Source organism: Bubalus bubalis, chromosome 11 (assembly GCF_019923935.1).
Source record: "Bubalus bubalis isolate 160015118507 breed Murrah chromosome 11, NDDB_SH_1, whole genome shotgun sequence".
NCBI lineage: Eukaryota > Metazoa > Chordata > Mammalia > Artiodactyla > Bovidae > Bubalus > Bubalus bubalis.
In genome coordinates this window covers 20026811-20041324 of record NC_059167.1, presented here as the reverse complement: position 1 = coordinate 20041324, position 14514 = coordinate 20026811, and the positions used below count along the sequence as shown (strand labels likewise).

The following is a 14514-nucleotide window of genomic DNA, read 5'->3' as shown; positions in this document are numbered from 1 at the left end:
GGTGATCCTTGGAACCCACTCACGCCACATTGGCAAGGGCTACCTGTGAGCCACCATGAACGTCAACTGACGGATTGTTCCCAGGCTCATCTGCCAGCAGAGGGAGACGACTGCTGCAGGGCATGGCCATGCTCTGCTGGGCAGGCTGGAGCTGGGAGGGGGGTGGCTGCGAACCTCCAGGCAGCTGCTGTGAAACTCGTATCTCAAGGAAGATGGCAGAGCTGTAAAGTTCTGAGAAACCTCATTGGCAGGCAGAGCTGGGATCACCGTATTCTCCCCGAGGGTTGAATGCAGTCCGGCGAGTGAACAGAACAGTAGTGCAAACCAAGAGCCCTGCTCTCCAGCCAGCACTCTCAGATACAGACCAAAGGAAGAAGTGTCACGCGGGTGCCTAGTGTTTAGGAAGAGATGGTACTTGTTGATCACAAGTGCAAGAGTGATCCATTTCACTGAGAGCCAGGGCGCATGAAAAGAGTGAGGAGAGGGAGGAGGTGGACCCTGATGCAAGAGGCCACCTCTCTAGGCCTGGCTCGATCAGACTTGATCAGTGGTGCCCAAATGATTTTAAAGTTTAAGAATCCTTTTGTTTCCTACTAACAGTTACACCCGGAAGCCCAGTACTTAGAACTGAGATGGCAGAACTTCTCCGATAGCAAGGGTGGGGTGTCTTGGGCTCCTGGGTCCCTCCTGAACACCTTGTTTCCCCAGGCAGTGATGCCTGGAGGAACCCTTAGGGCTCCTTGTAACAGAGTTGATATCTCCCTTCCTAAATGCTCTCTATAAGCCTTTCTGAGTCTGCCACCCGCTGCGTTGTGGTTCTTTCCTGGGGCTGGCAGCACGGGGCAGCACCACTCAGCGATTCAGTATGACCTCCCAGGGAAGGCAGAGGGTGCCCTAGGGAACTGGGTAGGTACACACACCTTTGAGGCTAGAATTGAAGGGGACTGAAGGCAGGAGCCATCGCATGTGCTTGGACCAGACTAGTCCTGCTATTTTTTAACAGAAAGTATCTAGGCAGACCACTTCCTTCCCTCTCCTCCCTTTAGTGCAAGATGTTATAACTTAATAAATCATGCTGTCCAAAGGATCTCTTCAAGTAGCTGTTTACCTTGAACTATATTAATATTTCCCAAAGAGGCTGAAATTAGAACTGGTGAAAATTCTCTCTTCTGTAAATTGATCAGGGTGGGGATATTCACTGGAAAAGGAAATCCCTTGGCCAAACCCAAAGGTGCCAAAAAAGATGGAGAGCAGTTTTTTTAATAGATCTGAGATCTGGGCTGGTAGGCAGGAGCTCTATGTGACAGTTCTGGAACCTTGGGCAGGTGGAACGAGATAGCCTGCTTCCTCTCTTAATTTACAGTTGGCAAGCCATTTAGCCTCTCTAACGCCCACTCTTGTGGGTGAAATGAAAAAGGAAATCATCATTTCCACACCAAGTCCCTGCCCTCTTACAGACCCACATAGCATTTATCACAGCAGCTTAGTTTTCAAGGTAAGCACATATGTACTTTGGGTTTATCTCACCATGAATTTTAAAAAGCGAACACAATCGGCTACACTTGGAGCTCATTTACAATGCATTTGATTAATAATTTCTTTCATATGGATGTTGCAGCTGTGCCTGCCACATTGTGGACCGCTTTGACTTGATCAGCTCTTGGCTTGATGGATGGAAGTGTGTTAGACCCCAGAGCCCATTGAATGAGTCTGAGCATCAGCTCTGTTCTCAGCCTCCTAGATGGAGCAGTTGCCGTATCATTCTCTCTCTGTCCCTTCAAAGCGGCACAGAAAGTTTCACGGTGGCTTCCTGCCAGCAGTGATTCAGCCCTCCTACTCACATCCTCACCTGTTCCCCACATTGTTCTCCCTGCCAAGGTGAACAGTCGACTAAGAGGAGCTGAATAAGGATAACTCTGTTAACAGACCACATACCCTGTTGGCTTGCAGGATGCTGGATATTTCAACATTGTTAACGTGTCTGTTTTTTCCTCATGAATGGCTTTCTCAGAAGCTTGCTGTTTGCACAAAAATCTGAAATAAAAATCGAATCTGGTCACAAAGGCAAAAGACGTTAACAAGAGATACAGCCATCCAGAGCCTTTGTCATTTTTATATAACTGTATATATACTTGTCTTTTATAAAGATAACTTCCCTATTTTTATTTCACCAATAGAAATCCATCTCAAAAAATAATCTCCCAAGCTCATTAAAAATAATATTAGTTGTTTGAGCTTTCAAGAGCCACCTATTATTTGAGTGACTGTATTGTGAAGATCAAAGGCTCTTGTTGCCTGGCAAACACGCATCACTTGACAAGCTTCTGAGGATACCTTCCGGCGCTGTGGCTGTTTCCTTGGAGACCATAACATAGTTTCGGAATACCACTGATGCATGCCGTTGTGATCAATCCAGCATTGCTTGGAATCCTCAAAATAATCCTGAGTGCTTCCGTGCCCCCATTTCATAGACAAGCCCCCATTTCATAGATGAGGAATTGGGTTCCGAGCGGTAACATGATTTGGTCAATGACATGGGATTCAAATAAAACCCATATTTGTCTGTTCTTAAAGTCTTGCTGTAACCATGACACAATAGTGATGAATCCGCTTCATCCCATATCTGAATCTTGTACTGAACGCTCTTCAGCTGCAGCTGACATGCTGGGCGGTGAGGCTGTGTCGACCAGGAACTCTGATTTTACTCTTGGAGATGTAGAGATGGGGGACCCTGAGGCCTCCTTTCTGGGCTCCAGGATTTGAAGGGTTGTGTCTATGAGAGTGATTTTGCTAACCCGCCTATCCTGCACCCCGGGTCGTGGGTGTGTGACCCAGAAAGGTGATTTCTGCTGTCCTGATGCTATTTTTCAGTTCCACGCACTCTCCTCCCCTCAGTCTCCCTTTCCCACCACCCCCACGTCAAGGCGGGCCTTGCACAGAACGCTGTCCGACGAGAGTATCTACAGCGGCCAGAGAGAGCACTTTTTCACCTCGAGGGCTTCACTTCTGGACCAGGCCCTGCCCAACGACGTCCTCTTCAGTAGCACGTACCCTTCTCTCCCCACATCTCTTCCTTTGCGGAGGCCTTCATACACCTTGGGAATGAAGTCCTTACATGGTAAGCCTGTCTTCAGCTGCAGCTAACAGCCCTGCTGCTGATGACCCGTATCCCCCAAAACACCTGCCGCTCAGTTTGCTCGAGGATAGTAATTAGAGGAAGACCTGCTTGCTTGCTCGCTCAGGTTATCTGGGCTCCCTGCCCCGCCATTCAGCCTCTCACCTAGAATCCCAGCCACAGGGTACGGACCCTGAGCCTCACCAGACCACAAGACTCATCTTGGATTAGTTTCAGGCGTCCCACAAAATGATTTGATATTTGTATATATTGCAAAATGATCACAAGATTAACATCTGCCACCATACATAGTTTAAAAGTGTTTTTAAACTAAAAGTTTTAAAAGGTTTTAAAAATTTAATTTTTAACAGTTGAAAAATTTTCTTTTTGATGAAAACTTTTAAAATTTACTTTTGTAGTAGCTTTTAAATATGCAATACAGTATTAGCAGTAGTCACCATGATATAGATTATATACCCACGAATGCCTTATAACTGGAAAGCTGTACTTCTGAGTCCCTCCAGCAGTTTCTACTACCCCCACCCCTCCTTCTGGCAACCACCAACCTATTCTCTGTAACTATGAGCTCACATTTTTTTAGATTCCACACATAAGTGAGATGGATCATACAGTATTTATCTTTCTCTTTTTTCAATGGCACGGTGCCCTCAGTGTTCATCCATGTTATTGCAGATGACAAAATTTCATTTTTTAAAACATTTTTATTGGAGTATAGTTGATTTGCAACATTGTGTTAATTTCTGCTACATAGCAAAGTGATTGTTTTATATGTATATTCTTAAATTCCATTACGGTTTATCACAGAATATTGAATGCAGTTCCTGTGCTACACAGTAGGACCTCGTTTTTATCCATTCTATGTGTAACAGTTTGCACTGGAGCAGTATTTTAAATCTCCTGCCTTCCTAGTTTGCTTTCTCCCTGCATCACTCCTGCACCCCTAACCCACGTCCATGACTGTCCCTCTTCATCTTGGTCCTGTTCCCCACACAGTCCCCTTCTCCAGGGCAGACATCCCTCAAGGGTCACACCAGCTTCTCTCTCCTCCCTCTTTATAGGAGGTCCACCTACAGCGTGAACCTGGTTTCTCTTTGCTCTAAAAGTCCACCCTCAAGGGATCAAAGTAGACACATGAACTGACCACACTTTACCATCTGGACACTAGGAAGCGCCTCCTCGTAGTGACCTAAATAGTAACCTTATTTTCTCCCCTTCTCTCCATTCCATTCCTCGTACAACTTCCTGCCTACGTCAAATACTTCTTTCACTTCGAAACTTCTTTCACTCAAAACTTCTTTTTGTTTTAACCTTATAGTGATAAAAATAAGCCCTCTGGGAAGCTTTTATCTGCATGTGGCATGTCACAGTAGGCCCTGTCCTCTAGAAGCTCACGTGCTGAGAGCAGCCTGGACACCGGCCTCCCACCTGTTCTTACTGTCCCACAGAGGATGCCTGGAGTTGAAGGGCTGGCCCTGAGGAAGGGATGGGGCAGCCCACCCTCTGCAGCCCCTCCATCACCTCTTGTTGCTTTCCCAACAGTTAGGCAGCAGCCTCAGTATCCCATACCCTAATCTGAGCGGTCCTGGGTGGGCTGCCATCCTTGACCTCATGTGTATGACCACCACCAAGATGCATTTGGGGAATAGGAAACTTCTTTTTTTTTTTCCAAATGGAAATTTAGGACCCAGAGATAAAAAAAAAGCAGAAAGATTGTGTGTGACATAACAAAACTGTCTATTCCAAAAATCTGAAAAATGTGTGTGTGTATATGTATATATATATATATATAGAATCACTTTGCTGCACACCAGAAACTAACACAACATTATATATCAACTTTACTTCAATTTTTTTTAATTGAAAAATTATTCCAGCTTCTTACCCTTGGTGGGAGCAAGTTTAAATAGAACTGAGCCTTTAATATCAGGCAGTATTTGTTGATTTCCATTTTCTCATAGTTTTGGTAATTTTAAGCACATTAACAACTAGCAGCTGCACTGCAGAGCAGTCCTTTATGTAATTTGCAAGGGAAAGCAAGCACTAAATATACTCCGGTTTATAGACTATCATAATTGGCAGAACTTTTTAACTCCTTGTAAACAGTTACTTCCAGAGTCGCTTACAGATTTTAACTGAGAGCCTCGCTTTTGGCCCCGTGTCTGAGTGGATTATAGTGTCATGGTCACATTATGAGGCGGCCCTTCCCATGGAGGCACCCGCTCTGCCCTCACAGCTTCTGCCCCAATGAGAGCATCCACACTTCCTGAGCCCTGGGCCCGTCTCCTCCACCTCTGTGAACCTAAACGGTGGCAGTGTGCCCTCCACTGCACAGAGGGGCTCATTGCACTCATTCTGCCCATCCCCAGGCTAAGCAGAGACTGAGTGTTACTGAGTGTTAAATAGGTTAATATTTGTGTTTTTAAAAATTGCCATGTTAGAAGGGGTTTGGGATGTCGGACCGCTGTAAATCGAAAATCGATGCCAAGAGTTGCTTAGCATGTCCCTGGGAAAGAAAAGGATGCCAACACCAGTGAACCAACATTAACTCCACTGAGCGACCCAGCACCCACTCTCACATGCTCTGATTTGGTTCTCACACTATCCTGGATACATCCAACTGCAGAAACCAGTGGACCATCCCTGGGACACAAGGCAGACACGAGCCAGGGATACGTCTGTCCCTCAGCAGTCCCAGGGATGCCGAGAGTCCACATGGAGGGAGTCAGATCCCAGGTTCCAAGGCAGATAAAAATTGGCTTTATGGTCCCCTCAAATATGCATCACCAAGCCTCCCTGGTCTGGCTGCAAAATCCAGCGCTCTGATGAAGTAGGTCCCTTCAACCCAGCCTGAATCCCTTGACTCTGAGAGGAAAAGTGAGGTGCCAAAGCTGCCCTGGGTCTCTGTTAGACAAGTAGCTCCTGTGAAAGCAGACGCATTAACTCAGTGCAAAACTAACTTCTCCCAGACCCACACGATTAGAAATGGGACACTGGGAGGTTACACAAAAAGGAATTAAGATTGGAGGAAGTCAGTTCCTAGTTCTGCTCAGCTTTAGAGTGACTGCTAATGGTCTGTTAGACTAGAAACTGATTCCAGGTGACAAATGACTTATCTGCTTTGGTCACAGAGAATGGGTAAAACTTTGAGTGGGTCTCCAGTGGGCCTGAAGCCTCTTATCCCTCATCCATTCCTACAGGAGAGTTCTCAGCCTCGGACAGCTCCCTCACCGACGTCCAGGAGACCCGCAGGCCGCCCATGCCCGACCCCGGCCTGATGCCCCTGCCCGATGCTGCTGCAGACTTGGATTGGTCCAACCTGGTGGACGCTGCCAAGGCCTACGAGGGTGAGTCCGCAGACCACCCCGCTGGGCCACGAGCAGGTCAGGAGCAGTGTCAGTGCTCAGGACTCGCTGACAACACACGCATTTCAGCACAGCCAGAAAGCAGTTGAGCTAGCAGTTCTCAAACACTCAGGGCCCACACTGTTGATTTTAACCAGGTGGAATCCAGGGTTTCCTCTAAGTGGGAATTCGTAACACAGGTGCCTCACCTCCCCATATCTGGGAAGGGCAGAGCTCAGCGGCATCCCAGCTGTCACTTAACTGAAAATAGCACGTGTCCAGGGAGCGTTTTTCATCACATCGTGAAGACGTCATTGCTCAACGCACGATTGCATCCTTAGGATGCTTGTCCCGGCCCTGGCCCCTCTGCCCTTCTCACTCCTCTCTCAGGGGAGTGATGGCGTGTGTACTTTCTGCCTGCTTCATCCCTACATCAGCCCACTGGCAAGTGCTTGCATTAAGCCAGTGGCCCTGTAAATGCAGGCCCTTATTAGATAAGTGCTGGCCTGATCTGCTGAAATAGAAAAAACTCAAAGTAATGCCGCCTATGTGGATATAACATTTGTCATTGTTGTCAGCCTCTCAGTCATGTCCAACTCTTTGTGACCCCATGGACGGTACAGCCCACCAGGCTCCTCTGTCCATGGGATTTTTCCAGGCAAGAATACTGGAGTAGGTTGCCATGCCCTCCTCCAAAGGATCTTTCTGACCCAGGGATCAAACCCAGGTCTCTTACATCTCCTGCATTGGCAGGCAAGTTCCTTACCACTTGCGCCACATGGAAAGCCCAGTATAACAATCTCTGGGTCCATCCATGCTGCTGCAAAGAAATTTTGGTTTTTTAATAAGAGATTCTTTTAAAACTTGATTTTGTTTCTTGGCTCAGGCTTAAAGTGAGTGTTTTTTGAAACAGAGGTGGTGTGAACCTAAGCTAAAGCCCACCAAGGTGGCCAGGAGTCTTTTCGGAAAACATACTTCAAGAATCTCAGTACTAGCTCTTGAATACATTTTGTGTTGTCACCGAGTGGAAAGCATTGGTCTGCAAATTTGGCACAAGGCCTGTTTCCAGGGAAACAATAGAATGCAACTTTTATAAGCAAGGGTAAAGCTAGAATAGAAATCAAGTCACAGCAACTATTTTAAAAAGAGAAATCATAATGTTACTATCCTCTTCCAGCTAAAACAGTTAAAAAAAAAAAAAAAGAAAAAGAAAATTTCCTACAAGGGAAAAATAAAGTTTCCAATGCATTCTTGCCCCGTGATTAGATTTGACTGTGAGTATCGGTCATTTCTTGACTTCGATAGGGCTCAGGATGTGGTTCCACAGTTCTGAATGGTTTCTCCTCTCCCTTCTAGTCCAGAGAGCCTCGTTCTTTGCTGCTAGTGATGAAAACCATCGGCCTCTGAGTGCTGCACCCAGCAGTGACCAGCTTGAGGACCAGGCCCTTGTCCAGATGAAGTCATACAGCAGGTTAGTCACCCAGTGGTGAGAGCACCACTCTACACCATGTATCACCTCCGCTAGTGACAGAGCGGGTGTGGGGAAGGGGCGATGGTGGTCACACCGATTACCTGAGTGAAGCTCATCACTGCAGTGCCAGACATTGCACTTTAGTTAGAATGCTTTGTAGCCAAATAGTCTAAACATCCTTAAACTGTTCTTGATGACTTCATTATGAATATTCATTATTTAATGCCATAATACTTTTATGCTATCAGGGTTTATTAAGTAAGAGAAATCGTTTGTGCTAAATATCCTTGGATATTTATCCTATGCATTTAGTCTGAGTCTGTCCATTTTGAAGCTGTCAGTAGGTCCTGCTTGTAAATGAGCCTGCATCTTAGCGACTCCCAACATTCTGCTTTAGACCTACGCTAGAAGTGGGTCACCAGGGTCAGTAAGATTTATGTAAAATAAGAAAAGAGTATGGACTCTGGCTTCTCCTAACTATGTAGAGGCTGACTTTTTCACTTTCCCATCAGTTTGCAAATGGTGAGGCTGTTGGATAAATGTGTGATGTTTCTATATATAAAAGCATCCCAACAGTCATAGTAAGCCCTCTTGATGCAGAATGATTTCATCAGTTTGAAATCTCTTAAAACCTTTTGAGGATGATTAAGAATCCAGATGTGGGCTTCCCAGGTGGCTCAGTGGTCAAGAATTCATCTGACAAGCAGGAGACACGGGTTCTATCCCTGGGTTGGGAAGATTCCCCTGGAGAAAGAAATGGCAACCCACTCCAGTATTCTTGCTTGGGAAATCCCAGGGACAGAGGAGCCTGGTGGGCTAGTTCATGGAGTCGCAAAGAGTCAGACACAACTTAGTGACTAAACAACAACAAGAATCCGGGTATCTATAAAAACTTGGTCAGAAACTGCCAGTAACAGGAAGAGTGAGGTTGGCATAGATTGTACAAATACACTGGGGACTTGTGCCCGAAGACTTAAGCAAGTCTGTAAGGAAACACTCTTCACGGATAAAGTATCAGAGTAATGGATCTTTTGTTGTGAGTGTAACAGACAGATGCTTCATTTATCCTGTTGTTGGGACAGTTAGGGAGGTAAAATGGTGGTTCATTTGGCTGTTGGGAACTTTTTTTAAAAATGTGCAGAGTCCAGAGGAGAGCCCTAAATGTAGGGTGAAGAGAAGTCTGAGTGAGCAAAGACTTCTCGTGAGAAAGGGTTATTAAACAGTGCTTAAATCTTTGTAGGATCTGTAGACGCCTAAGATGAGGGTGATGACTAGGTCTTCCTTTGTTCAGTGTGGATGAGCAAATGCAAATAAAGTTAAATGTTTTTAAAGATGATCAGTATAGTCACAGACAGAACTTTTCTTTGCAAACCTTCAAAAGTCAAGATAGGCTACTGAGAGTTACTGACAACCTGCCGAGGCTGCGTCAGCCCTCCCAAAGGTGGGGGACGGTGGACTCGGGGGCTTGTGAAGAGCAGTCGTGCCCCAGCATCAGTGTTTTCTGCTCAGAACCACTCTTGTTCTGTCACATCTTTGGCCTTCAGTGCATCCAGACTGGCCTGTGAGGTTGTAGATCTCAGCTGACCACTTCCCTTTTAAAATCCATTCACTGTCAGGTTTTAATTGGTCATCCTGCCTTAGAAGTTGGGAGGTCATTATCATTCCATTTTATTTACAGCCTTGTGACATCCATGCTGGGCCTGCTGAGGACATGGACACAGTTTATTTTAGGTCAGGGAATTCTAACTTGAACTTTTGATTTTTAAAGTAAATTTACTTTAAATAAGCTGTGTCTGTGTCTTCTGCTAATTCTAGATCTACAACAGGCGCATGGTGGCATGGAATGTTTTTGGTGTTAAAAAAATTTTTAATTAAAAAACAAAATAAAAAGCACCTCTTATTTCATGATGCCAAGCATTTGTCAAGTCACCACCTCTTCCTCCCCTTGACCTCTGGAAAGAGGCAGCTGCCTCTTGTCTCTATGGGAGCCTTCAGATTCTTTGTTTGTGGGAGGCTGAGGTGGTGTCTTTGGCTAGAATTCACCCAAAAACTTTTGGAGGCTTGAATTCAAGTAGAGAAGAGTCAGTGAAGAAGAGTTGATAGGTCTCCTGGCCCTTGCCCAGCTGTGTGGTCTGTCCAGGCGGTTACACGTTTCTTTTCCTCTAGCCTCCTCTCCTTTTGGCTTAGAAGCATTTTTAGCACTAAAATGGGAGAAAGTTGTGGGCCTTAGAGTTTGCTGATCATTTTAATAGTGAAGAGCTTAAGACACTAGTAGTAAAGAATTTGCCTGCCAATGCAGGAGACCCAGGTTCAATCCCTGGGTGGGGAAAATCCCCTGGAGGAGGGAATGGCAACCCACACCAGTATTCTTGCCTGGGAAAATCCTATGGACAGAGGAGTCTGGCAGGCTATAGTCTGTGGGGTTGGAAAGAGTCGATGCAACTGAGCAGTTGAGCACACGTGCGTATGAAAAACTTCTGAAAGATGTAGTCTTATTTTTTTAATATTTAAAGATATTTAAGAGATGGATGCAATAACATAGCTGCCACTGGGTTGAGTGGCCACAGGCTTTACTTACCTGGGTTGCCCCAAGATAAGGCCTTGCCCCACCCAACAGGTACACACAGAGGAGCAACTCTTCTTAAAGCCGCTAAAGAGATTCATTTCACTGTTGGACAGTTGTGTCTGCCAGAAAGCCCCTCTTGTGCTGCCAAAGAGACCATTTGCATGTATTGTCCCGTATCCTTTTTGTCACAAAGATGCAGAATCTTTAAGGAAGCTATTGATTGGCTGTAGTTCACGCTTGTATTACCTTTTGTTCAGACTGCCATTTCCCTTTTTTAAAAATGAAAATGTACATTGTGTCACCATACTGAGTGATTTGACATTGAAAACCATTTTATAAATACAGCCAACCCCTTTAAAAAAAAGAAAAGAAACACCAAACAAACCCAGCCACTGAGAACTCCTGCCTACATGGTCTTTTGTTTCTTGTTCCCAGCAGTAAAGATTCCTCTCCCACTCTGGCTTCAAAAGTGGACCAGCTGGAAGGTATGCTGAAGATGCTTCGAGAAGATCTGAAGAAGGTAAACATCTTCTCCAAGCAGGTTATCCTGTCCATGCAAGCTGCCTTGAACCGAGAGCGCCCTTTGTCAGCAGTGTCAGTGGAATAAGTTGTGGGTGTTCTCCCTGCTTTCTCAATACACAGGTTTTAGGGGTCTGCTTGGAGCTTGGTTCCCACTGACACGCCTAGTGTGAGAAGGCTTTCATTGTCATATGTATACAGAAAAAGCATTCCTTTTTTTTGGGTAAAATGCCTTTAAACCTCAGCCAGCCCCCTCTGGGCCCTATCCCAACCTCCTCACCCCTGATCCACAGCCCAGATGCACACACACATCCTTAGTGTTATTCAGGCTTCTGCACCAAAAGAACCAGTTGCTGTTAGTTTCTTGAGTGACTTTATATTATTAAGACAGCCCTTATAACTTAACAGACATTAAACTATGCACTCATGTATTTACATTCTCTGGAAGTCCTGTTCCCTGGGTGAGGACATCTTAACATATTATTGACTGGAGATATGTCAGTATCTTTTAGAGTGATACAGTTAACATGACCATCTACACCATATGATGGATTGTCATTATCATTCACATTGTGCTGTTGGGTTTTTGTTCCAACCTTGTGTATGTTACAAATGCAAGTTTATTTCCATAAAGTTTTCAAAAATGATGCACTGCGAAATTGAGTGAGGAAGAATTTTTCAGTGAATCTGATGCAGATACTTTCTCTGATTGTCCTAGTGACATATATACTAGCGTCTCAGAAGATAATAGTTCTTCAAAATATAGTTCTGATTCAGACGATGTGACTATTAGACCAGCAAAAAGACAAAAAACCTTAGTGATTGATTCCCATATGGAACGTGAAAATGAAACCCACGGTGCTGGAGAAGACTTTGCAGGTGTATCAGGTGTAACTATTGAACGTAATAACCTGCAGAGTGTCAGTGAAATAATTTGGGGCCAGCCAAAATAAAAATTGTCGGCTACAGGCTTTAGTTCCTGCAGAAATCCGCCCGTCAATAATGAAGACCCAGTGGCAGGCCCCGTGTCAGCTGTTTAGTGGAGTGAATGGGGGCACACAGATCCGCAGCCACGCCTAGTGGCTGGGCAGAACGGGACCACCCTCTTAGTGCTCTTGCTCTGCTCACCCTCCCAGGAAAAAGAAGACAAAGCTCACCTTCAGGCGGAGGTTCAGCACTTGCGAGAGGACAACCTGAGGCTGCAGGAGGAGTCCCAGAATGCCTCCGACAAGCTGAAGAAGTTCACGGAGTGGGTCTTCAACACCATCGACATGAGCTAGGCTGGAAGAGGCGGCCGCAGGGCTGCCTTCCCCTTAGTCCCGCCCGATGGAGGCGCCCTCTGAGCTCCTGCCCCAGCTTCCGACTTTGCCCCCTTTCGGGGAGTGCACAGCCTGACAATTGCAGATCAACAATCATTATCTGCCTTTTGTAGAAAAGAAAATGAAAAAGGTAAATAAAAATTTTAAAAAAGTAAAATAAAAGTTTAACTGCTAAAATGTGAATGTCTTTATTTTTTTGCACAATATCTTTATCTGTTATGTATTTAAAAAGAAGCTGGGCCTAGGACCCTCCCTGCCCCCCGACACTGGCCCATCTGCCTCTATTACAGCTCTTTCTTATCTATTTCAGGTAATCCAAGCTTTCCTTTGTTATCCTGACAAATGTCATTGTTCCTAGGAAAATAAAGTTTTTTTTAAAACTGCTTATTTGGGGAGGGGGATTTCCTTACCTTTGTTCCTAAAAATGCCTGGGGAGGGAGGTGCTTTCAGAAAATACCTGCCTCCCTCAAATGGCTTGTGCATGAGCTAGTGATGTCTGTCCCTGTCTTACAGAGATCAGCAGGATTGGGGTACTTAACAAATCAGTGAACCAGAGAGAGGCCGAGACAGAGCCTATGGGCCACGCCCCTTTTCCATCTTGCATTATGACATCACTACTCCCTCCTACCTTTCCCTGGGAAAATGGTCCCAGGCGCTGTGTGCTCCTCTGAGCCGGAGCCCTTTGTTTGGCTTAAGTGAGTCCCTCTGTATTGGAATCAGCCTTTCTATCACTTCCTGGGTCCAAACAGTAATTGGTTTCAGAATTCCTCCAAACTAAAAAAAATCTTAAGATTTGTATGCATTTTGGTCAAAAGGATAGTTTCTGTTTGAGATTTTTAAAGTTATCAATGTGGCAAAATTGTATTTTTAGCTCGTTCAAAATGATCTTACTGATGAATTGGTAAGACTTTACCAGTATTTGTAACTAGGAAAAAAATGAATGTTAAATTGTGAACTTTAATCCTTGCTTGTTAGGAGCAATGACTGTGATGATGGAATGGCCTTTTGAGACCTGCGTGTCCCGTGTACAATTTCTGCCCAGCATTTCCTGCATCCTTGTGTGGCCAGCTGCAGGATTCTGCTGCAGAAGTGATTGATGTGCTGCTTTTCTTGTCTAGTGATGCAGCTGCTTTGGGCCCCTGGCCATCGTTCCAAGGCTCTTGGTCCTGCACAGAACAGAGACACTGGGTCACTAGTGTTGAGAGGCCCCGGGGGAGCCCCTGGTGGCCTTGTTTCTTGCCTTCAGTTGTCACCAAATTGTCACCTGCACCCTTCAGTGGTGACTCTGGTCTAAGGGAATGTTCAGCAATCCAGCGGTATCTGCTCAGAAGTTCCCTGCCCCAAATAATCTCCACCCATTCCTCTCTCCATCCCTGAAAAAAAATGGGGTGGAGTTCCCCTCTTCTCCCCCAACCCGCATCACCAGACTTTTATGCTACAAATTCATTCATAATTGTGACTTCTTCATGGGATTTTTTTTCTTTCTGGTGACATTTCTCTCATGGAAATAGGAAGATTTCGGAGTGCTTTGTAAAGATCTCAATTGTCTGTCTCTTTCTCTCTTTGACTTGTATGAAGGAGATTGTACATTGCCTGATATTTCTTTGTAAATGAGAAATAGCACTAACATCCAAGCATTCTGAAGTCTTGCTTATCCTTCTGAGTTTAGTTTTTATTTTGTCTTACATTTTGTTTGGGGACTTGGGGCAAGCTATTTATTAGAGTTTTGCAACAGAGTTCTTGTTTGAAGCCTTTAAAGACTACTTGTAAAATTCAAATAATAAAATTCATTTTAAACGCTCTTTTAAAATGCTTTGGTATTATTGCTTGAGGTATTCTTATTTGAAAGACCACCCAGTATATCTCACTGACCCTCCTTGTATCTTTATTTTTCCATCACATTCCATATCACCCAAGATGATTCTTGAAAGTTTGTCCCTTTTAGAATTTTAAGAAGTTTTTTTTTTACTCTCTATTCACATATCCATAGAGAATTCCTGATTTGCCTTTTCTGCTTATAATTTAATATTTGCATAGCACTTTATAATTAGTTCCCTCTTCATTATCCATATGTGTGTTTTCCATACATTGTCATTCCTTGAGACCAACACATTTTTGGACTCGTCTCCTGCATCTCCCAGCTCTCAATGTTAGATGTTATA

General features: G+C 44.8%; 1 protein-coding gene across 10 annotated transcripts in view; it reads left to right on the top strand.

Moving 5' to 3' along the window:
- SIPA1L1 (signal induced proliferation associated 1 like 1) overlaps window positions 1-14162 on the top strand; it is a 510536-nt gene extending 496374 nt beyond the window's left edge. For 8 of the 10 annotated variants that reach the window (XM_044924786.2, XM_044924785.2, XM_044924791.2 and 5 more), the window contains 5 exons: window positions 2872-3118; window positions 6334-6480; window positions 7834-7948; window positions 10950-11034; window positions 12170-14162. In XM_044924786.2, coding sequence (XP_044780721.2) covers window positions 2872-3118; window positions 6334-6480; window positions 7834-7948; window positions 10950-11034; window positions 12170-12313 — 738 coding nt within the window. In that variant the 3' untranslated portion in view covers window positions 12314-14162. The remainder of the gene's footprint in view (window positions 1-2871; window positions 3119-6333; window positions 6481-7833; window positions 7949-10949; window positions 11035-12169) is intronic. The other 2 variants (XM_044924792.2, XM_044924790.2) reach the window with 1 other exon arrangement.
- Window positions 14163-14514: the final 352 nt, after the last annotated feature.